The sequence below is a fragment of the Suncus etruscus genome, chromosome 17, assembly GCF_024139225.1.
Source record: "Suncus etruscus isolate mSunEtr1 chromosome 17, mSunEtr1.pri.cur, whole genome shotgun sequence".
NCBI lineage: Eukaryota > Metazoa > Chordata > Mammalia > Eulipotyphla > Soricidae > Suncus > Suncus etruscus.
In genome coordinates, this window is record NC_064864.1 from 13,614,120 (window position 1) to 13,639,200 (window position 25,081).

The 25,081-nt window shown below is 32.5% G+C and overlaps 1 protein-coding gene across 1 annotated transcript in view; it reads left to right on the forward strand.

Annotated features, from left to right (window-relative positions):
• Positions 1-25,081, forward strand: part of PCDH15 (protocadherin related 15) — a 1,226,762-nt gene that overhangs the window by 879,445 nt on the left and 322,236 nt on the right. The window contains exons 8-9 of the mRNA XM_049790532.1: positions 5,713-5,832; positions 17,069-17,179. Coding sequence (XP_049646489.1) covers positions 5,713-5,832; positions 17,069-17,179 — 231 coding nt within the window. The remainder of the gene's footprint in view (positions 1-5,712; positions 5,833-17,068; positions 17,180-25,081) is intronic.

Sequence of the window (25,081 nt, forward strand, 5' to 3'; positions counted from 1 at the left end):
ATTATTCATTTTGATCAAAATATTTATATTAGACAAAAATAATGCATTTTTAGATATCTATACTTAACTATTTTTAAGTCTAGGACAAGTTCTATATAAAAAATTTTTACATAGGACAAAGTTTTATATAAGCAAAGTTTTGTATGGAATAAGGCATTCGTCTTTAATCTCTGCAGAGTATTAATATTATTTGAAATTATTTTTGTTTATGTTTATATTATATTCATTCTATTATGTTCGTAAAGTGTTGGCTAGTAGAAAATAATGCATTCTAGAATGGAACTATCAATAGTGTTATAATATTATCAATTAATTTTAATTAGTTAATCATAATTAATGATACTATTGTTCTTGAATGACTATTAAAAAACACAGAGTTAACACTTTTTTAAAATTCAGTATTAAAACTTATCTGGAATCAGAAGAAATGCTTAATAGCCAAAGGCATACTGAAAAATAAGAACTTGAGAGTTACTCATTACCTAATTTAAAATGATAATATCATTATACTGATCAATTGTATAATACTGGAATAAAGTTATGAGCTCTAATGGTCAAATCAAATTTCAAAAGAAAAAAATTATGTTTTTACCATCAGTTAATTTTTGACAAATGATTTGGGAAAATGAAATGAAAAAAGAGCCTCTTTAATAAATGGTACTGGTAGAATTTGATAACTGCATTTAAACAACTATAGCTGGATCTTTCTGTGAACATTACACAAAAGTCACTTCAAAGTGGATCAAATTCCTTGGGATCCAGCTGAAAACTATAAATTACATTGATGAAAACACAAACAGAATGTTCCAAGATTTGGAACTCAAAATCACCTCAGTGATCAGATATCACTGGCAAAGACAAAAAAAAATCAAAATTAAAGAAATGAAACTAAATTGAATTAAAGAGTTTTGCATGATAAAAGAAGCACTGGATAAAACTAAGCTAATTGAATGACCACAACAGGTTAAGTTTTGAAATACTATATATAGAGATTTATAAAGAGCACCCAAACAATTCCAAAATCCCCAAAACCCTATAAAAATAGGAAAAAAAAAACAAACAGAAACAAATAAGAAAGGGAGATGGCCAGTAGACACATAAAAATGTGCTTATCATCTCTTTCATTAGGGAAATGTAAATCAATACAACAACAAGTATGTAATCTTATACCAGAGACATAAGTCTTTTTATTAACTAGAAAAGTTGGAAAAATATAGGTTATTTTAAAAATAATAATTTAATAAATAAATATAAATACTCTAACAACTGCTGAGAACAGAATCAGTGATCTAGAAGAAGACCTGCAGAATACCTTCATACAAAAGAAGATATTGTAAAGATACTTAAAATAAATAAAAAAAATAGAACAATTTCTCAAAATAAGTAAATGGATGACAATAGACCTTTGGGCTAATATCAACAGGAACAATATAAGAATTATTGGTGTCCCAGAGAGACAGGAAAAAAAACTCTTAAGAAGAAACAATAATCTAAGATACCATTGCTGAGAAGTTTCCATAGCTGAAGAGCGCATGCACCCACATATTGGATGCCAAAAGTGTACTAGATAAAAAAGACCCAAATAAAAGCACACCAAGGTACATCCTAGTCACTATGATGAAAACTACATATAGAGAGATAGACTATACTAAATCAGCAAGATCAAAAGGGAAAGAATCCTTAAGACTTACAGCAGATTTATCAAAATTGACCCTCTAGGCCTGAAGGCAATGAATTAGTAAAGAAAAATTAATTAAACAAATGCCTCACCATAAATACTTTATCAAGCCATACTTTAATTCAGGTTTGAAGGAAGGATACACATCTTCATGGATAAAAACAGCTGGGGAACGTTATAGATTCAAAATCAACCTTAGAAGAGGAACTGACGTGCCTAATTTAAGGCACTTAAATAGTGCCCACAAATATACTATTTCTTTTTTTTTTCTCATGACAATTATCTCTCTCAATGTTAATGAACAAAATGCCCCAGTTAAGAAACATAGACTGCTAAAATGGATCAGAAAACCAAACCAACATTTTGCTGCCTACAATAAACATATTTGAAAATTCAAAACAAACATGATCAAGGTCAAATGTTGGAGAACAATCCTTCAAGCAAATAACTCCCTTAAAAAATCTGGGATGACCATACTTATATCAGACAACACAGAATTCAGACTTAAAAAGAGACAGAGAGGGTTATTATTTAATAATCATGACTCTGTACATAAAGAAGAAATCACATACTTAAACATATATGCACCCAATAATGGGTAAGCAAAATACTTAAAATGACTAATAGAATTTACAGTAGATAAAATCTAGAAACGATCCAAAACCTAACAGTAGATGAGTGGATAAATAAAATAGTGTATATTATATATAGCGATATATAAATATATCATGGTCTTCTACTCAGAATTAGGAATAAACAATATCTTACATTTTCCTACAATATGAATGGAACTGCAAAGTGTCATACCTAGCTAAGTAAATCAAAAAGAGAAAAACAATAACAATCACACCAATTTGTACTGATAAATATAGGAAAGGAGGTGCTATGCTCGATAAAAATGATCTTTGATTGATTATAATGTTTAGGCTACTGTGTGGTAAGTGTTTAGTAAAAGTATCCAATAGCTTATGATAGAGGAATATTGATTCATAAGTATGGAATTGGCTAATGTTAAAAGTATAAACATTTATACTACTGCATACCAATGTTATCCCAATAAAATATATAATTTTAAACTTGAAGTCCTTTTTAGAGATTGGCCATAGTTTCTCTATAATAGCATTTCTGAAATATGCTTATTCTCTATTTCCACTGCCAGCAAATTGTATTTTTGCTATTTCATTCAAACATTTACATTAATAACATTTATATTACCTAATGGTTCTATGTAGATATGTGAGGCTGAAGTCATTTAAATGGAATCGAATGAGACCATTCCTTTTATTCATTCTCAAACTACTTATTTGTAATGGATTCGTACTAAATTTTAATTAAACAGGAAAGCACTTCACAATATTGGTTTAAGTAAAAATATTTTGAAAACACAATTATAATTGTGTTCTAATTCTTACAAGAAAAAAGGCAAAAATAAACAATGAGGACATCAAACAAAATCTTTCCACACATCAAAAGAAATTGTCAGTAAAATAAAAAGGCATCCTGCTGAATGAATATATATTTACACATATAAATTCAAAAAGTGATTGTTTATAAAGAACTATGAAAACACAACATCAAAAGATATTTACGAAAATCTGGCAGAACATATGAATTTACAGTTATTCAAAAAAACTTACTTATAGATGACCAATAGTCAAATCAAAAAATGCTTATTGACACTAATTAATAGGGCAATGCATATTGATGTAATGGATGCCACCGACTATTGAGGCAATAGCCTCTATCACAAATAGCTAAAGGAAGGAATGTTAGGAAGGGTATTAAAAATAAAGCCTTCTAATACTTTGGGTGGAAATATTAACCAGTCCATTTGAAAACCAGTATGGAGATTTCTTAGATTTTAAAAATTGAACACTTCCCCAAAAAATAAAAGTCTTACCAAATAATAGGGCAATCCCAATTTGGACATTTATATTTAGCTAATAAAAAGTAATAATCTGGAGAAAAAAACATATTTTTCTATTCATTTAAGGAATTTATAATACTATTTTTATAAGTTAATAATACAGTTATAACAAAAATAACCAATAGCATTTTATTAACAAAATTAGTTTTACTGTTTATAATAGCCAAAGTTTAGAAATAGCCTTGACTTTAATTACAGATGAAAAAAATAAAGTCTTATGCATGCTTAATGGACTATGATTCAGATGCTATAAAAGTTAGTCTTGACATTTGTGAAAGAATGAAGAGAATTGGAAGGTTATAAACTAAATAAAACAAATCACAAGGAGACAAGGAAGTTCCTGATGATATCACTCTAGGTGGGCAGAAAGAAACAAAGCAAGAAACACGTAATTCAAATCTGACCTTTAGATTCAGAATGTAGAATTTGATTTGCAAGTGGACAAAATATGAAAGGAGTGCAAAAGACAGAGCTGAAGGAATATGAATGCTTTGATGTTGTATGTTGGGTGACAACCCAAGTTAAAACAGGTATAGAAAAACACTCTTAAATATGCACAATGATGAAAACTATGTCCTGTGTAAATCAAGTTATTTTAAATACAAATATAGTGACATTAAAACATTTATTGTCTAGACATCTATGGTATGGTAACAAAGTAGTATATTTATTACTACAATAAATAATATATGGTGTGCCATCATTTACATAGAAATAGGAATATATATGTATACATTTATATATATATATATATATATATATATATAAACATTTTTATGTGTACAACCACTGAAAAATAATTCCTATTTTTCACTGGAGGCTGAGGTGAAAGTGCTACAGAATTTTTATAATTTTTAACTGTGTTTATGACTGAAAAAGGCTGTTTAAGTTTATTTTAGTGATACTTGTTTAAATGTAATATTTTCAGCAGTTTAAGCTTTTTTTAAATAGAAATAGGGGTTGGATGAAAGCACAGCATTTGCCTTGCAAGTGGCAGATGCAGCACAAACTTGGTTCGATCCCTGCATTCCATGAGCCAGAAACGATATCTGAGTGCATAGCCAGGAGTAACCCCTGAGCACTACTGGTGTGCCCCCCAAAAAACAAATACATAGAACTATCAGCACATGATAAAAGTTCATAAAATATATGCAAAATATTCTGTGATTTGTTGAGGCACAATATGCTTTTATTCCTACAAACACTACTTTTATCTATTTTGACAATGCACGTATTAATTAAATAAAGAGCAAAATTAAAATACCACAAAAATCACCATATTCTGATTTGATATGAGAGATACTGTGTCTGCATGTTTCTTTAAATAATGAAAATTGATAAGAAATCAGATTATTATCCCAACTAAAGAATGAGGACTGCGGCTGTATTGTGGAAATACATCATGAAAATTTCTATAGATAAGAAAAAGTAACTGATATTTTAGAAAAAGTCAATGAAAATAAAACTTGACACTTAGGCCAGAAAACTAATCATGAATTTTTATGTGATAATAAAGTATTTTGCCATTCCTGGTATTGTTGCTTAGTTATCTGAAATTAAAAGTTAGTAACTACAGCTCTTGAATGTCTGTCACAAAATGGCTTTTTAGTCAATGAATAATAGACACTTAACATTTTCTCTCCCTCCTCTGACTGAATTTCCATGGTCTTTGTGTTATCTTCCTCAAATTTACTCTTGCATATAATTATCAACCTCGATTTACTGACCTTTTCGAAATGGTTTTAGGCTAAAAAAAAAAAAAAAACAAGCTAACTTTCTCAAGTTAACTCAAGGTTAATCAAGAAAGAAGATCAGATAATTTTCTACATGGGGTCTGATGATAAATAAGTTTTAAAGATGTTTTACACTGAATCAAGGCCAGAGTTTATTTACCCAAAGCAAGTACTGTAATCTTGAGATTTATTTCAGCCTTACAAAAAAATTCTGTAACATTTACAATTGTTCCTTCAAAAATATTTTATGCCTGTGATGAAGGATGCTGCCTATTCTTCCTCGCTTTAACAAAGAACTGAGTTTTTATACTGTGTCACATCTGCTATACAAATAATGGCATTACTTTTACAATTTTTTAAAATTTATTTTTCAGCTTACTCCAGTTGGTACCACAATATTTACAGGATTTGCAGGAGACAATGGAGCAACAGACATAGATGATGGCCCAAATGGACAGATAGAATATGTTATTCAATATAATCCAGATGATCCGGTAGGTAAATACCTACTCACAATGTGACTCTTTCAGAATACTTAAAATTCTATATATTTTACAATATCATTCATCTCCAAAAGCTATTTTAATAATCATAATTTAAAAAATGAAAGGCTCACTTTAAGACTAAAATTTGTATTTCTAGAGACTGATTTTATACTATAGTTTTATATTTCCTATTTACTATACTTACATGTAATATTTTAAATATATTTTAATACATTAGTTTTATCATGGCATGCTGTGCATTTTACTTATTTTCTACTATATTTTGAACCTTTAAGCATTGTAATTAATTAATGGAGATGGAATAGCTAATGTGATATATATGTTTCATGAAAAATAAACTAACATCTTAAACATGCCATAAAAAATATTCCCCAATAGATTTTGTTAATCAAAAGTCACCAAAGTCCAGATGCTCCCATAATGAAATAAAAAAATGAAGATCACAAAACTTCTGATTATAAACTTTTTAGTTCTGGTTTTTTGGGCCATACCAACTTTTTCCAGGTGAATCTCACAGCACTGCTGCTCTTGGTAATGTCAGGAAACTAAGAGGAACCAGTCCACATACCCTTTCAACCATATTCCTGACCCAAATATATATATTTCATCCTGAATTATGTATGTATAGTTCCACTTGTAGATTGAACCAGAAGCACTAAAATGGTGTTTTCTATGAGCAATTGAACTTGAAAAAGTATTATAAACAGTAGGAGGAAGGACCTTCAGTGTTTTGTAGTATTATTTGCCTGTCTTCCCAAATATTAAAGAAGTAAATTATAATACCATTTACAATTATTCAACCCAAAGCACAAACCTTCTATTTATTTTTCTAACTAAGACATTTTAATCTTTTAATTTAATCTTCTCATCTGTGGACCCAATTGTGATACTTAGTACTGCATGTGGTTTCTGAGCACTGTTAGGTGTGACTACTCCCTGAGCACAAAACCAGAACTAAGCCCTGAGCACCAACTGAAGTGATTCAGATCTCTGACCCCCCCCACCTGAGTTCACATTTTGTAAATATGTGGCCTACAGAATAACAAAAACAAGAAGAACAATAATGGATGACTTATCATTTTTTCACATTTTATACCTTATCATTTTTTGCTTTTGTTTGCTTTTCTGTACCTACTTTTCTTCTTTCCATCACCTTTACTTTTTATATTAAATCACTTCATTCTTCTCTTCAGAATGACTTAAAATTGTCAGACTACCCACTTAAGAACCTAAAATCAACCTTACTGCGGGCTAACTGCCATAAAATAGAAAAACTCATTCATGTTTAGTGAGAGATGTATTATTTCTCCCAGATTGTGCCTCTATTATTTATCTCATCATGGACATCAGATTTTTAGGTTTTATTTTGCATTTTGTTCAGTGAATGTGGCTGAATTGAGTGAAGTAAATAGGAGTAAATCTGCCATAATTAAATGGAAAATTAATTATAAATGTGTTCCTTTTTATTATATTTTTTCAATATATTTTAAAAAACAAGCACTCATATTCATTCTTTGTCTCTAAAGCACACTAGTTTCTCTTCATACTAGTAAAGAATGACAATAGCAGAAATATGTCAAAATTTTTAAAAGTGAAATTAAGGAACATATATATACTTTCATCCTGAATTATGTATTGAACCAGAAGCACTAAAATGGTATTTTCTATGAGCAATTGAACTCGAAAAAGTATTATAAATAGTAGGAGGAAGGACCTTCAGTGTTTTTGCAGTATTATTTGCCTGTCTTCCCAAATATTAAAGAAGTAAATTATAATACCATTTATAATTAATCAACAAAAGATTTACTAAATGAAGTAGCTATCAATTTTATTACTAAGTGACACCATCAGGCCTGCAGAAAAGCTTCAGAGAAAATACTATGCATTAGCCACCTATTTTTCAATAACAAATTATCACAACTTAAGTGGTTAAAATCAAACACACTTATTTTTTCATATCTTCTCTGGTCTAAGAGTCTGGAGTTAGCTTAACAGGCTTCTCGTCAAAGGTTCAAAAGTAACAGTAATGGTGTTGACAAGAATAATTGTGTGGAAACCTGTGTAGGATTCCCTTTCAAGTATAAGTGGTTATTTACTGTGTTACTGTGAAATTTATTTCTTTATGCTAGTAAAAAAGGTTTGACTTCTTGCTATCTTTAAAAGTTAAGTTTCCCACAAATCCCATCAGGGACATCCTTAATACTGCTGGGCCACCAACAAGTGCCAGCTCTAATATGATATCCTGACAACGAGGAAAATGAGAGCAACTTGACCTAAGAGCAGGTTATCCTACCTCACCAGCTAACGATAAGACAAAATCAGAAGACTTGTCACCCTTTGGTCCAGGGGTCCTCAAACGTTTTAAACAGGGGGCCAGTTCACTGTCCCTCAGACCTTTGGAGGGTCTGACTATAGTAAAAACAAAACTTATGAACAAATTCTTATGCACACTGCATATATTTTATTTTGCAATGAAGAAACAAAACAGATACAAATACAATATGTGGCCCGTGGGCCATAGTTTGAGGACCACTGCAAGTTTGGTCGGTCCAAAAGCCAAGATCGCGATTTACAGATGACTGGCTGCTAGAACCATGACCGGACTGTATATATCTTGGGACTAGTAAAAAAGCCCTAGTCTAAGGTTTGAACTACGATCTGCACAGCAACCATGATCCCCAGTTCCAAAGGTGTGGCAGAGACAATTGCAACTGAATGGGGCTTCTGGAAACACAATGAAAGACCCTATCCTAGGTTCCATCCTAGGATCAGTGCAAAGACCAAGACCACTAACCACAGAAGATGGGTTAAAATGACACTGAGGGAACAGAACTTCTAGAACCACAAAGAAAGACTTCATAATAAGTCCCACTCCTGGACCTGTGCAGATACTGAGATCTCTAGATACAGAGGTCTGATTTTATCTCCCAGGATAGAGCAGAAGTCTTCCAAACATCACGAAAGCACCACCGGGAGAGTAAATGAACCTGAGCGGAGTCCATAGTTAATCCCATGACAATATCCTCCAAGGGTGGAGAAACCCCATATCTCTTAGGCCAAGTGAATTCCTTTAAGAATGACCCCAATATTTACTGTGCCAGTGCAGGAGGGGGAAAAAAAGGCAAAAAGCACAAAACATTTTTTATTTTTATATATTATTTTTATTTTATTATTATTATTATTTTATTTTTATTTACCTATCTACTTTTTGTTGATTTCTTTGTTTTGGTGTGGTTATTGAGGTTGATATTTCCATTTATATATTTTTTTTCTTTTCTTTCTTTATGTGCTCTGCCATGTTTTTTATCTCAAGACCATGGCTTGTTTTGTGGTGCTTATCGTTATTGTTGGCGTGCTCACTGGATATTTGACACTTCTTTTTGTACTTTTGGGGTGTTTCACCTTCTTTTTCTCCTTTGTCTCTCAAAACGATGATGAGAGCCCCTAGAAGGATTCTGCCCATTTTCGGCATATTAGACTTTTACCCCAGTTTATTACTTTTCTCTTCTTCAAACAAAACCACACAACTTGTACTATCTAGTCCTGCCTCCCAGTTAGAGGGGGAAATAAGGGAGGCACCAAGACCAAGACTACTAAGTAGTAAGCTAGGTACAGAGGGGACCACATATTCTAGCAGCCCCGGGGGTGAGGGAAGAGGATATGGGAGGTAGGACAAAAACGGAGGTGTAGGGAGGACAAATCGGTGATGGGAATCCCCCCTGATTTTATGTAAATATGTACCTAAAATATTGTCAACAATATGTAAGCCACTATGATCAAAATAAAAATTATATTTAAAAAAAGTTAAATTTCCCTTAGCTCTTAAATATTATGAGTTCCTTTATTGTTTTTTTTATCAAACTAGTAAGAATGTCTAGAACTAGGCTGTTTTCAAGTGAATATTATATAATGCCATGTCATAATAAGTGTGCCATTATACTACTAAGCAAGTGAATGTTCTGATTGTATTGGAAGGGAAGAGATTCTTTGTTAGAAAGTAGAGTCAGAAAATCTTAAAATCCTTTAAGAATCTCTTACACTTGCTATATTTTAGTGTCATCATTATCATATTTGAATATCATGAAATTAGCACTTCCTTGAAAAAGAATTCTCTCTATCTTTATCTCTCCTTACAACTTTTACAGAATAGAGTTTTATCTTGGCATTATTCAAAGGAAAACTGAAATTATTGTTAGATCATCAATACTTTTTTATAACGTGGATATAATTATAAAAAGATTGAAAGTAAGGAAATATATAGATCTTTACTATGAAAATTTAAATTTGTCCAATATAAAACTTTATAGAAATAAACCTTTTGTATGTTTTCTGTTTGGTTTGGGGATGGTGTTCAGGGATTGCTCTTGGCTCTCGGCTCAGAGATAAGTTTTGGTTGAGCTCAGGTAAACAGGTAAACAGGTGCTAAGGATCAAGCCTGAGTCAAGTACTTGTAAGGCAAGCAATTGTTTATATCTTTGTTCTTAAGACAAGTGTTATTTTATTAAGTCCATAAAAACGTAAATCATAATACTTAAAACTAAAGCATCTTTAATATTTGATCTCTTTTTATTTGTTTTATCAGATGTAAAGGATCAGATTTGGGAAAATAATCTGTTGAGTTGATTTATCAAACAATACTAAAGTTTTTGTGCCTGTTTTTTTAATCCTCTCTATACTTTCTTATTCTTTTATTCTTTGGATCCATGCCCAGAATATACAGGGTTTTTTTTTTTTTTGTTGTTATTGTTGTTGTTGTTGTTAAAAGAAATTTCTTATAAAATTTGCAATGTGAGATCAAAGAACTAATTACTGTCAACTTAAAAATAATCAGACTAATATTAAGAAAATATTTATTTGAGAATATATATCATCATTTTTCCTATTACCAAATGTTATTTCAAAGAATCTTTTAAATTGGTTGGATTTTAAATGTTTATTTATGAGAGTTATTCAAGCTTCAGTTCTTTGAATTTATAAGTTGGTTAAAGGATAAGTTTTTCAACAGATATTTGATTGCACTGCAATCATACATAGACAGTTGATCTTCCTCTTTCTTTTTCAATTATATGATTTATCAAAGTCTTAGTATTCTTTCCTAGTTATAGATACAGAAAAAAAAAAAACAGTGAGTAGGTTTTATTTGTAGTCACTGAGTGGGAATTGAGTTAGATTTTTGAATCAGATAGTTTTGCTTTTCTCTTGCAATTCTTCTGGTAGAGAGAGATAAGACAACAGTTTTGAGAAGTGTCCAAACAAAAAGATGAAATCATACAATTTGGAACTACTGAATAAATCTAAAGTATTGTATTGATTGAAGTTAATCAGAACCAGAGGATAGAAACAGAATATCTCCTTCATCACATGTGGTGTAGAAAAAAATGATAGGAAACAACAAACACTCAAAGGCAATGGAAACCGAGAAACAGTCTTTAATAGAAAATGTATCACTTAGACCAGGGGTCTTCAAACTACAGCCTGCGGGCCACATATTGTATTTATTCCCATTTTGTTTCTTCACTTCTAAATAAGACATATGCAGTGTGCATAGAAATTTGTTCATAATTTTTGTTTTTACTATAATCTGGCCCTCCAACAGTCTGAAGGACAGTGAACTGGCCCCCTGTTTAAAAAGTTTGAGGACCCCTGACTTAGGCCATTGGGTTAGGAAGGAGGAGGAACATTGGATATGTAGGAGGGTAAGATGTTGAAAGGGTTTTGTATAAATTTTAGCCAATATCAATCATTAAAATTATAAAGCCTTAATATATATATTTTAAAGACAATTTGTTTCTTATGTGTTCCATGTACAAAGTTGCATTTTGTTGTTGTTTTGGGGCTACACAACAATTTTTAAGGGTTAGACCTGGCTGTCATGTCAGGAATAATTCCTGATTATGCTTAAGGGTTTATAGGAGTTTTTGTGATTAAACCCGGTTCAGCCTTTACAAGTCTTACTGTATTATTTCTCTAGCCCTGTACAAAGCAGCATTTTTTCTTCACTGTCCAATAAACAAAAATGTTTTGAGGTGAAAATTATAATACTGCTAATAACAACATAACAGAGTCCAATTACTAAATTTCTATGATATGCAGAGAGGGCTGGATAAATAACAGAGTGGATGGGGAGTGACTCTCTTGCATTCAGCCTACTTGTACAGTATCCAGCACCCAATAAGATACCTCAAGGCCACCAGGTGTGATCTTAAGCACAGAGCCAGGAATAAGCACTGAGTACCATCAGGTTTGACTTCCTCTAAAATAATATATATATATATATATGCACACACACATATATATACAGAGAAAGATAGAAACATAGAAAGTGAATAGCAAATTTAAATTTTCCATGTTAAGCCATAGTTTTAGTATTTTTCTATTAGCATCACAAACTATCATTTCTTGATTAATGTATTCTTACAAATAAGTTAGTGAACTCATCAATTTTAAAGGTCTTTAAACATGAAATGAACTAGTTTTATATGCTTCACAATAATAATATATTTTATAATATATAAGTTAATAAATTTAATGTAAGGAATTTAACTCATTTTTAAAAAATAAGATATAAACTACAATATATGTTAGAATTTATTATATAATTTACCATGGTTTTCATTGGGGAAGCTTACCATATATTAAAGAACACAATTATGGTGGATATGAAAAGCCACATGGTGTTTAAAGTTAGTTAGTATCCTTGTTTTATAAATACCCATTGTTAGCTACATTACTAAATCTATAGTATCATATTTATTTATTGTTAGATTTAAATTTCCTTTACTCAATGATTTTAGTCATTCATTTTATAATCTTTGAATTTTTTATAGTTATATGGTTACATTTAATAACAAAATGTATGGTACAAACTCATTTCACCCCATTACCCCCAAAGTTCCCACAATCCACTAGTACTGAGTTTTTTTTTTTTAATGTGAAACATGTGGCCAGAGTAGTAATACAGTGGGTAAAGTACTTGCTTTGCATATGGTCAACTGGGCTTCAGTCCCCAGCTTCACATTAAGAAACCCTTATACACTATCATTATTGATTTCTAAATATAAAAAGAAATAGACACTGATCACCATCTGGTATGACCCTGCAATAAATCAAACAAATAAACAAAAAACACTTAAATTCTGTTTTCTAAGCACTTTAATATTTTTTAAGAAAGTAGTAGTGCATTTACATAGCAGAGAACTGACCCAAGATGGAGCTCGGTTTGATCCTGGCATGCCATATGGTCCCCCAAGCCAGGAGTCATTTCTGAGCACATAGCCAAGTGTAAACCCTGAGCATCTCTGGTGCGGCCCAAAAACAAAACAAAAAATAAGAAGTGATATCGAGAGAACTGATTACAAATCTTTTCAAAAAGTTAGAGTGAACTAAGTGAAAATCTCAGTATTAGGTGTGTGTGTGTGTGTGTGTGTGTGTGTGTGTGTGTGTGTGTTTAACAAAATCATTTTGATTTACAAGGACCTTAATATTTGGATATCCAATATAAAATGCATTTCAGCCGATTATACCACCAGTGTCGATCTCCCTCCACCATGTTTTTAGAGTGTATTCAGATCACCACCCTTTACCCCCATAGCTTACCAGAATAATAGGCTCATTTAATTTAGATGGTTAGAATTTGTATCTCTTGATTCCATTGTTGCTAAATTTGGCTTGGAGTTTTAATCTGTCCTTTTTCTTTTTTTTTTTAATCTCCATTAGTGAATAAGACTGGTTGGCCTCTGGTCCCTATCCTTTCATATTTGTTTTCATCTCTTATACTCAGTTTTCTTCCTTCTCTTCAATATACTCTGTGGACAAGCATGTTTGCGACAACTCCCATTTAGACCATTGTATTATTTCATGGAATTATTCTAACTACCATATATAAGTACTATGATTCTGTATATGTAATAATGACTCTGAGACTTAGGAAAGCACTCTGAGAATTTAGGCACCAATGAGTAGGAAATGTCCTTCTTAAAGATATTAAACATAAGTTTCAGTAGATATATTGTTTATTGACCCTCTTGTGTAAATTTTTCTTAGTAATATATTTGAAGCCCTTTATTTTTAAGACAAAGGAGAAAAACTAAAGCATAATCTCTTTTGTATGATGTCAAGCACATACTTTTTTTTTTCAAATTCAAGAAGATATAAGCAAGGAAAAATATGTCACCATTTTGAGTTACCATTTATTTCCATAGTATAAGACTTTTTAACTCATGAAAAACTTCTTAAAAGTCGGGAGTCATCTTATATGCCAGTATACAGCATGCTAAAATTTATTCCACTTTCACGGATGAGTGATTGCCCTGGTCTTACCACCACATCCCATCCAGCTTCCAGGCATCATCTCTGTCCTCTGCTTGTCCTGGTTCATCTTTCAGGACACACAGAGGAGCTGAGTTACCAAATGCTGCATCCCATCCAGCCACCGGATGTCATTGCTGATATGAGGCTTTCCAGTGCTCAGTCAGCTTTTATGTCTCCCTCTAGTTGTCCTATTAACCACTGAACCCCAGCCAGTTGCTCTTGGAGAACCTCTCCTTGCTTTCAATGTAGATCACAATAAAAAAAAAATCATAGCCACTCACTACAAATGACAAATGTAAAATAATTGTTGGCACCCCAAAGTCTAGTTTTATTAAACATATACTGATAAACTTTGAGGATTCTACTCTTTTTCTCTTACATTATTTAATTTCCATTTGGTGTGTTTTAAGAGAGTCTTACATGGTGAATATAACCCAAGCACTATATGTTAATAGGAAAAGTAGGGGGTCAGCTTATATACCCAGTCACTTTATATGCTGGAAAATATGGTAACTTGCAATAATTCAAAGGCAAAATTTTATTTATAGTCAAAATATATAGGTGCTAACAAAACATGTATTATCTATATTTTGTTAAGCTGCTAGAAATTTATCTTATTTTTTTAGTTTGATTTTTGTTTTATTTTTGGGCCATACCTGGCTATGCTAAGGAGTTACTGCTGGCTTTTTACTCAGGAATTACAATAACTCCTGTCTGCTTCCAGGGATACAACCCTATGTAAGGCAAATGCTCTGCCCAGTCTCTGGCCCAGGAATGTAAATATTTTACTTATTTTTGTAGTGAGGTAAGTAATATCATGAGACCTTCTTGGTTCCATAAAATCATGCTATTCATGTTTTACAATGATGTTCACATTTTTTTAAATTTAAATTTAAATTATTTGCATATTCAGTTAAGAACTGAAGGTGTAGTGTAAGGTTTAAGGCAGTTGCCATTCACCTTGAATATTACTAACCCTGGTCTGCTCCTTCACATTCCAATTACTGAAAAGTGTAAAGAGTTATCCCTAAAAACCTCTGGTTGTCTCCTAAAGCAAAAACAAACAAAAACAAATTAAGAACTCACAGATCTTTCTCTTAGAAACTTAAATTGTTTAGGGGATCATACAGCTATGACAACCCACTCTATTGATGAAACAAACCTGTATATATGAAAATAAGTAGAAGTATCTACCATTCCACCATTCCTTCCCATTTGAAAAATAAATTCCCATGAGTCAAGTGATATTTCAGTGGCTGAGTTGTTTGCCTTTCACACTGATGATCTGGATTTGATCCCAGGAGGCCATCTGGTCCCTTGAGCACAGCTAATTGGAGGATCCAAAACTGAAACAAACCAAATAAATAAAAAGATCAACACAAAGACACACACACACACACACACACACACACACACACACACACACACACAGTCTTTTCATTCCTTTTTCTTTTGTAATTAAACATTATTCTTGGGGGTATGGGAAAAAACAATATTCTCTCTTTTTACTCACACTCTCCCTCTTTCCTTCTGAAGGACTAATAATTTTACTACTAAACTAAGTAATCAAACTAAATAATGTTTCAGCATTGGAAATAAAATTTATTTGTTGAAGTTATTGAAGATTCTTGTAGTATCTAATTTTTAAGAGTATTAAGGATAAAAAACAAACTCAATACATTTTACTCTTTATGAATGAATACATTGTTACACTGAGGGCAACATATAGCCATAATAGATCTAACATGTTAGGATTTAATTTTAGAATTTCATATGCCTAAAATTTCTGTGAATTTTAGAATTTCATATTATCAGGGATATATTTCATTTCTACTGGTATTGTAGCACTATCTAGTGAGTAGCATCTCTGAAATATATAAAAAATTAAAATACAGAGGCAAGAATAATAGCACAAGAGATAGGGCATTGCATTGTATGTGACAGGCTCGAGTTTGAGCCCCATTTTTCTTTATGGTCCCAAAGGCACTTCCAGGAATGACCCCTGAGCACAGAACCAGAAGTAACTCCTGAGCACTGCCGTGTGTGAACAAAAATAAAATATATATTTATATACATATATGTAAACCCAATATATGTATATAATATATGTATGTATATTTATACCATGTTATTTTTAAAGAAAACTACTGTTTTAATGAAGTACTGGTTTGAATACTTAAATTATCACAGTTCAGGGCTCAAAGGAAGATTTAGCAAATAAGACCATTCATTGCCTTGCATATGACTGACTCATTTCATTCCTGATACTACATTATGGTCACTGAAGTGAGACAGAAGTGATCCCAGAATACAATAGTAGGAATGGCACCTGTTCATAGCCAGATGTTGATCAAAACATAAACAAGCAAACAAAGTAAAACAATAACAAAAAGGCAAAAGATAAAACTATTGAACATGGACCATTTTTAAGAGATGATGTATGTTGAAAACTTGATGGTAATCCTTAGCTCCATGGTAATAAAATCAATTATGAAAATCTGATGATATAAAGAAATATTTCAAAATATATTATTTAGTGTTTATGTATAAATATCCCAGGGTATTTTTATGACTGACACTAATGATACAAATAATTATCACAGAAAACAAGTTTCTTCATTATTGCTTTCAAAATGTTGAAATCATCATAGTGAAAAGCAATATATTCATGTCCTAAAACATAAATATTTACATCCTCTTAAACCAATGATTTATCACTGGAAAGATAATATGACTTATTGGAGAAGTAACTATTTAATGAAAAGTATATCATAACTGAAGCTTGATTGACATTAGATTTTAAATTGCAAGTAATATCATCTGTAAATCTCAAGAATATTATAATTACTTCATTTAATTTTCTATTATATCTTCAATTCAGAAAATGTGTAATTTTATCTTTATCTATTTATAGACATCCAATGACACCTTCGAAATTCCTCTTATGTTGACCGGAAATGTAGTTTTAAGAAAAAGACTAAACTATGAAGATAAGACTCGCTACTTTGTCATCATCCAAGCTAATGTGAGTATTTCACTTTATAATCTTATTTCTCTGAAGTTATGCAGTAAAAATATTTATCTAACCTATACAAGTGTTCTTAGTTTTCTCAGTATAATTTATGACCTCAACAAAGTAGGCCTGGCATTAGTGAATGTTAAATGGATTCCTGCTGGGAAGGAAATGAGATAGGATAAAATATAGTTTCCATTGGCTTTGTTCTTCACGATATGAATTTTAATAATCTTTATAATAATCATTCATACCAAATTTTCAATTTGATTTTTAATATTTTTAAGTCTGGTATACAACAGAATAACCAGATTAATATAGTAAAAAGGCAGATTCTTAAACACAGTCTTAGACCTCCTAAATTAAAAATTAGAGGTAGAAATGCTCACCTATACTTTTTTAACTTCTCATGGAATTATAAAGTCCACTAAAGATTGAGAGCAACAGTTGAATAAGAAGTTCTTTCCCTCATATACAATATTTAATAAGTTGTTCGTCACTCAATACTAACTAATATGATCATGACCTTTATATGAGGGCATAAGTAACAAAAACAAAATCTTACATTTGTCACTTGTTTGTTCAGCATTATTTTATATACATAGCTATATATCTTACGTTGTTTTGACAGTTTAAGTATATTCGCAATGTGTTCTTACATCCTCATATGTTTCCTTTCTTCGAATTTTGGCTACTTTTACCAATTTTGATCTCCCAGAACTAGGGAAAAAAACACCTAAAACCTCACAGTTGCACATCATGTTAGAACTAAACAAGTAGAGAAATGTGTTAAAGTTGACATCTTTATATTTGTTTATTCTTTCCTTTGTAATCTTGGAGAGAGAAAAAAATCTAAGCATAAACTCTTCCACCTAACTTCTCACAGCACTAGATCACTTAAGTAAACATTTCAAGGTGTGTGTGTGTGTGTATGTGTGTGTGTGTGTGTGTGTGTGTGTGTGTGTGTGTGTGTGTGTGTGTGTGTGTGTGTGTATTTGGAAGGTGGTGTGAGGATAGTAAGATACACTTAAAGGTTAATTGAGAATTTCAGGAAAGGAGATTATACAATTAAGACTGCAAACTGACAAACAAGTGGACGTAAAGATAAACATATGAAACTACAACAAATTAAGAAGCTTCTGCAAGGCTAAAGAGATAGCACAATGGTAAGGCTTTTTTGCCTTGCGCGTAACCAACCCACAAATGACCCGGGTTTAATTGCTGGCATCCCAGCATTTCTGAGTGCAGAGCCAGTAGTAGTCCCTGAGCACCACTAGGTAAGGCCTAAAAACTAAAAAAAAAAAAAAAAAGAAAAGAAAAGAAAAGCAAAGAAAAATAAAAAGAAAAAAGGAGAAGCTTCTGTGCCTCAAAAGGAGCAATGGACAGAATATGAAGACTGTCCAATAAGTGCGTGAAATTTACCCAACAGTTATCTGATAAGGAGTTATTATCAATAATATGAGGTACTGGTAAAATTTCCAAGAAAAATAATGGAAAGAAGTAATAAACAAAAGATTCCTAAAGGAGGAAGAAATTCAGATGACCAAAAAGAACATGAAATAATGTTCTACATCACAAATTATTAGGGTAAGGCAAATCAACATATCAATGATATCTCATACCACAAAGACTGCAACACATCAAAAAGAGCAAGAACAACCAGTGCTGGCATAAATGCGGAAAAATTTGGACTCATTTGCTAGTTGGAAAATCATCTGGACTAGCTTTTCTGAATAAACAATATGGAGATTCAGCAAAATAAAATCTAGAAATTGAGCTTCCATTCAACCCAGCAAATCCACTTCTTGGAATATCATCAAAAGGCCCCAAAGTAAAATGGTAAAAGCACATTTGCTCCCCTAAATTCCTTGCACTACTATCCACAATAGACAAAATCTGAAAAAAGCCACACAAAACTAAAAAGTATGAGATTTTTGTTACACGAAGGGACCAGGAGAATATATTATATTAAAATTAGTATATGTAATTAGTTTATATATGCTTCCAGTAATTTTGTTAAGATATAAAATACATACTAAGAACTTTAATGCAAGTAGTATTTATTCCAAATTTACAATGATGGTGCATTACAATAAAGCAGAGAATTTATGATTTTTTGTCTCAGACTCATTGGAAAATTGAGTCTGAGTCTTGAGAGATAATATAGAATTTAAGGCACTTAAAAACTATGGTTAACTCTGATTTAATCTCTCACGTAGCATATGTTTCCTGACCTCTGAGGAAAGAGTCAGAACCAAGACCTGAGTAAAACCAATAAAAAAAATACCATGAAATAGCAACATCAAAGCCCAAAATAAAATTTTTTCATATTTTTTTCTAGAGTTCAGATATTTTTTAATCCTCAAACCAATGTTTAATTTAATGCAGTTCTAAATATAAACCAGCAATACAAATATTCAAAATCAGCTTTTGTTTGTTCTTTAATCAACTTATAGTGAAAAACAATTCTACAATATAAATTCTGCCTAAAAATTCACAGGTATTTTATTTCTTTCCTTAACATTTTACAGTAGAAATATGTGCAATTTCATAAGAATGTGTTATTTAAAAAGAACACTATCTCTGTGCCATTTATTTAAGTAATTTTCTTTGAAGTTCTTCTAAAGATCTCTCTTTTATTTTCTAAAATATAAATATATTCCCTGCAAAGAATTGATGTTTCCTTTTTGTTTTGTAAATAATTTATGCAACACAGTAGGATGGCTATATTAGACCAGATATTACATAACAATGTGATTCTCAAAAATGATGCTAGAGAGTTGGAAGATTTAAATTAAAATATTAGGGATTCAGATCAATACTACTTCCCTATAATAAATAGAAAGTTATAGCTAGGTCAACTCCCAGACTATAGAATATTATATAAGAATTGAAATTCATTGTGTTTCATATATACATGTCATTAAATACCTTAAAGTCAGATTTGTTGCTTGATTTTTCTCCATTGAAAACGTGTTGTGCATAGCTGAATTAGTAGATTGCCAACAGGGATTTAGTATCTCATATAACTAATTATTTAATGTTACAAAAGTATAAATCATATGTGAATCAATGTACACTCAGAAAATACAATTTAAATAATGGAAAAAAATTAAACATATATTTTTGTATGTTAATTTTAATTTTCTTAGTTGATCAAGTGTTTTTGAATATTTAAAGATTTTTCTCTAATGTCTTAATTTCTTTTTTCTTTTTTTTATTTAAACATCTTGATTACAAATATGATTGTGATTAGGTTTCAGTCATGTAAAGAACACCCCATTCACTAGTACAACATTCCCACCACCAAGGTCCCAAATCTCCCTCCATCCCACCCCACCCCCACCTGTACTCCAGACAGGCTTTCCAGTTCCCTCATTCATTAGCATGATTATGGTAGTTCTCTGTGTAGTTATTTCTATAACTGTACTCACCAATCTTTGTGGTGAGCTTAATGAAGTGAGCTGGATGTTTCAGCCCTCTTCTCATTGTCTCTGAGAATTGTTGCACAAATGACATTTATTTTTCTTAAAACCCATAGATGAGTGAGACTATTTTGCGTTTCTCTCTCCCTCTGACTTATTTCACTCAGCATGATAGATTCCATGTACATCCATGTATAGGAAAATTTCATGACTTCATCTCTCCTGATGGCTGCATAATATTCCATTCTGTATATGTACCACAGTTTCTTTAGCCATTCGTCTGTTGAAGGGCATCTTGGTTGTTTCCAAAGCCTGGCTATTGTGAATAGTGCTGCAATAAATATAGGTGTGAGGAAGGGGTTTTTGTGTTGTATTCTTGTGTTCTTAGGGTATATCCCTAGGAGTGTAATAGCTGAGTCGAATGGGGGCTCAATTTCCAGATTTTGGAGGAATCTCCATATCACTTTCCAGAGGTTGGACTAGACAGCATTTCCACCAACAGTGGATAACAGTTCCTTTCTCTCCAGATCCCCGCCAGCACTGATTGTTCTCATTCTTTGTGATGTATGATAATCTCTGTGGTGTGAGATGGTATCTCATTGTTCTTTTGAGTTGAATCTCCCTGATAATTAGTGATGAGGCACTTTTTCATGTGCCTTTTGGCCATTTGTATTTCTTTTTTATCAAAGAGTCTGTTCATTTCTTCTCCCCATTTTTTGATGGGATTAGATGTTTATTTATTTATTTATTTTTTTGGTAAAGTTCTCTCAGTGCTCTGTATATTTTGGATATTAGCTCCTTATCTGATGTGCGTTGGGTGAATAGTTTCTTCCACACGTTGGGTGGCTCTTGTATCCTGGTCACTATTTCTTTTGAGGTGCAGAAGCTTCTCAGCTTTATGTATTCTCATCTGTTGATCTCTGCATCCACTTGTTTGCAAAGTACAGTTTCCTCCTTGAAGATGCCTTTAGTCTCAATGTTATGGAGTGATTTACTGACGTGTTGTTCTATATACATTATGGTATCAGGTCTGATATCAAGATCTTTAATCCATTTGGATTTTACCCTCATACTTGATGTTAACTGGGGGTCTATGTTCACTTTTTTTGCAAGTGGCTAACCAGTTCTGCCAGCACCACTTGCTGAAGAGGTTTTTCCTGCTCTACTTAGGATTTCTTGCTCCTTTGTCAAAAATTAGGTAATTGTATGTCTGGGGGACAATGCCTGAGAACTCAAGCCTATTCCACTGATCTGAGGGTCTGTCTTTATTCCAATACCATGCTGTTTTGATAACTGTTGCTTTGTAGTACAGTTTAAAGTTGGGGAAGGTAATGCCTCCCATTTTCCTTTTCCTTAGGAGTGCATTAGCTATTCGAGGGTGTTTATTGTTCCAGATGAAAAGTGTTTGATCCACTTCTTTGAAGTATGTCATGGGTATTTTTAAGGGGATCACATTAAATCTGTATAATGCTTTGGGTAGTATTGCCATTTTAATGATGTTAATCCTGCCAATCCATGAGCAGGGTATGTGTTTCCTCTCTTATGTGTGTGCTCTCTTATGTCTTGGAGCAGGGCTTTATAGTTTTCTTTGTATAGGTCCTTCACGTCTTTGGTCAAGTTGACTCCAATATATTTGAGTTTGTGTGGCACTAATGTGAATGGGATTGCCTTCCTGACTTTCATCTCTTCCCTATCATTATCAGTGTATAAAAAGGCCATAGATTTCTGTGTGTTAATTTTGTAGCCTGCCACCTTGCAATTTGAGTCTATTGTTTCTAGAAGCATATTGGTAGAGCCTTTAGGGTTTTCTTAGTAGAGTATCATGACATCTGCAAACAATGAGAGCTTGACTTCTTCCTTTCCTATCTGAATTCACTTTTTCTTTTTATATCTTTTTATATCTTTTTCTTGCCTGATCGCTATAGCAAGCAATTCCAGTACTATGTTAAAGAGGAGTGGTGAGAGAAGACAGCCTTGTCTTGCACCAAAATTTAGAGGAAAGGCTTTTAGTTTTTCTTCTTGAGGATAATATTTGCCATTGGCTTGTGGTAGATGGCTTCAACTATATTGAGAAAGGTTCTTTTCATTCCCATCTTGCTGAGAGTTTTGATCAAGAATGGGTGTTGGACCTTATCAAATGCTTTCTCTGCATCTGTTGATATGATCATGTGATTTTTATTTTTCTTCTTATTGATGTTGTGTATGATGGTGATAGATTTATGGATGTTAAACCATCCTTGCATTCCTGGGATGAAACCTACTTGGTCGTAGAGTATGATCTCCTTGATGATGCATTATTTCCTATTTGCCAGGATTTTGTTGAAGATCTTTGCACCTGCATTCATCAGGGACATTTGTCTGTAATTTTCTTTTTGGCATCATCTCTGTCCGGTTTTGGTATCAAGGTGATGTTGGCTTCATAAAAGCTGTTTGGGAGTGTTCTGGTTTTTTCAATTTCATGGAAGAGCCTGGCTAGGATTGGTAGTAGCTCCTCTTGAAAATTTTGAAATAATTTATTAGAAAGTCCACCTGGGCCTAGGCTTTTCTTTTTGGGCAGATGTTTGATTACAGTTTCAATTTCTAAGTAGTGATGGGGGAGTTTAGATATGCTATATCCTCCTTACTTATCTGTGGAAGGTTATAAGTATCCAAGAATTTGTCCATTTCTTCCAGGTTCTCATGTTTAATAGCATAAAATTTCTCAAATTAGACTCTGATTACCCTTTGGATCTCTGCAATATCTGTCGTTATCTCCCCCTTTTTATTTTTAATACCGGTTACCAGGTTTCTCTCTCTCTCTTTTTGAGTTTTATCAATGGCCTATCAATGTTGTTTATTTTTTCAAAGAACCAACTTCTGCTTTCATTGATCTTTCAGATTGTTTTTTGGTTTTCCACTTCATTGACTTCTGCTATCAGCTTTGTTATTTCCTTTTGTCTCCCTATTTTTGGTTCCGTTTTTTGGTCATTTTCTAATTTTTTGAGCTGCGTCATTAAGTTATTCAGGTATGCCCCTTATTCCTTCCTGATGTGTGCTTGTAGAGCTATAAGTTTTCCTCTCAGGACTGCTTTTGCTGTGTTCCATAGATACTGGCAGTTTGTATCTTCATTATCATTTGTTTCCAGGAAAGTTTTGGTTTCCTTTTTGATTTCATCTTGTACCCACTGGTTCTTCAGTAGCAGTAACAATTTCCAATTGTTAAATTTCTTCTTTTGTGTGCCTTATAGTTCACATCTAATTTCAGAGCTTGTGGTCAGCAAAGGTAGCCTGCAAGATTTCTATCCTCTTGATTTTATGGAGCTATGTTTTATGTGTCAGCATGAAGTCTATCCTGGGGAATGACTCATGTATATTGGAGAAGAATATGTATCCAGGTTTTTGGGGGTGGAGTGTCCTATATATATATTTACTACTCCTTTTTCTTCCATTACTCTTTTCAGGGCTAGTATGTTTTTGTTGGGTTTCAGTCTGGTTGACCTATCAAGTGTTGATAGGGCCGTGTTGAGGTCTCCACAATTATTGTGTTATTATTGATTTCTTCTTTCAGATTTGTCAGTAACTGTATTAGATAATTTGCTGGTCTCTCATTGGGTGCATATATGTTTAATAGTCTGATTTCTTCCTATTGCACATATACCTTGATTAGTACATAGTGCCCATCTTTGTCCCTTACCACTTTTCTGAGTATATAGTTGGTGTCATCAGATATTAATATGGCCACCACAGCTTTTTTGAGGGTGTTGTTTGCTTGAATGATTTTCCTCCAGCCTTTGATTTTGAGTCTATGTTTGTTCTGACTGTTCAGATGTGTTTCTTGTAGGCAGCAGAAGGTTGGATTCATATTTTTGACCCATTTTACCACTTGGTGTCTTTTACATGGTAAATTTAGTCCATTGACATTGAAGGAGATGATTGTCATAGGATTTAATGTTCATCATTGTAGATAAGTTTGCTGTGTTTGTTGGTCTGTCTTGTCTTAAAGTAGACCTGTCAGTTTTTCCTTTAAGGCTGTTTTTTTATCTGTGAAGTTTCTGAGCTGCTGTTTATCCATGAAGCTATGTATCCTTCCTTCAAACCTGAACATGAGTCAGGCTGGCTGCAGTATTCTCGGTGAAGCATTCATTTCATTCAGTGTTGTCACAATATCCCACCACTGTCTTCTGGCCTTGAGAGTTTCTTGTGACATTGCTGCTGTGTTTTAGAGATGCTCCTTTGAATGTAAATTCCCTTTTTGATATTTCTACTTTCAGTATTTTATTTTTATCTGTGGGATTTGTCATTGTAAAGAGGATTTGTCTTAGGGTGTTTTTCTTTGGGTCTCTTTTAGCTGGTACTCTTCAGGCATGCAGGATTTGATTGCACATAGTTTTTAACTCTGAGAGTATCTTTTTGATGATGTCTTTGGCAGTTGATTCTTCCTGGAGATCTCCTAACTAGGTCTCTGGGACTCCAATGATTCTTATGTTGTTTCTTTGAGTTTATCAAAGAC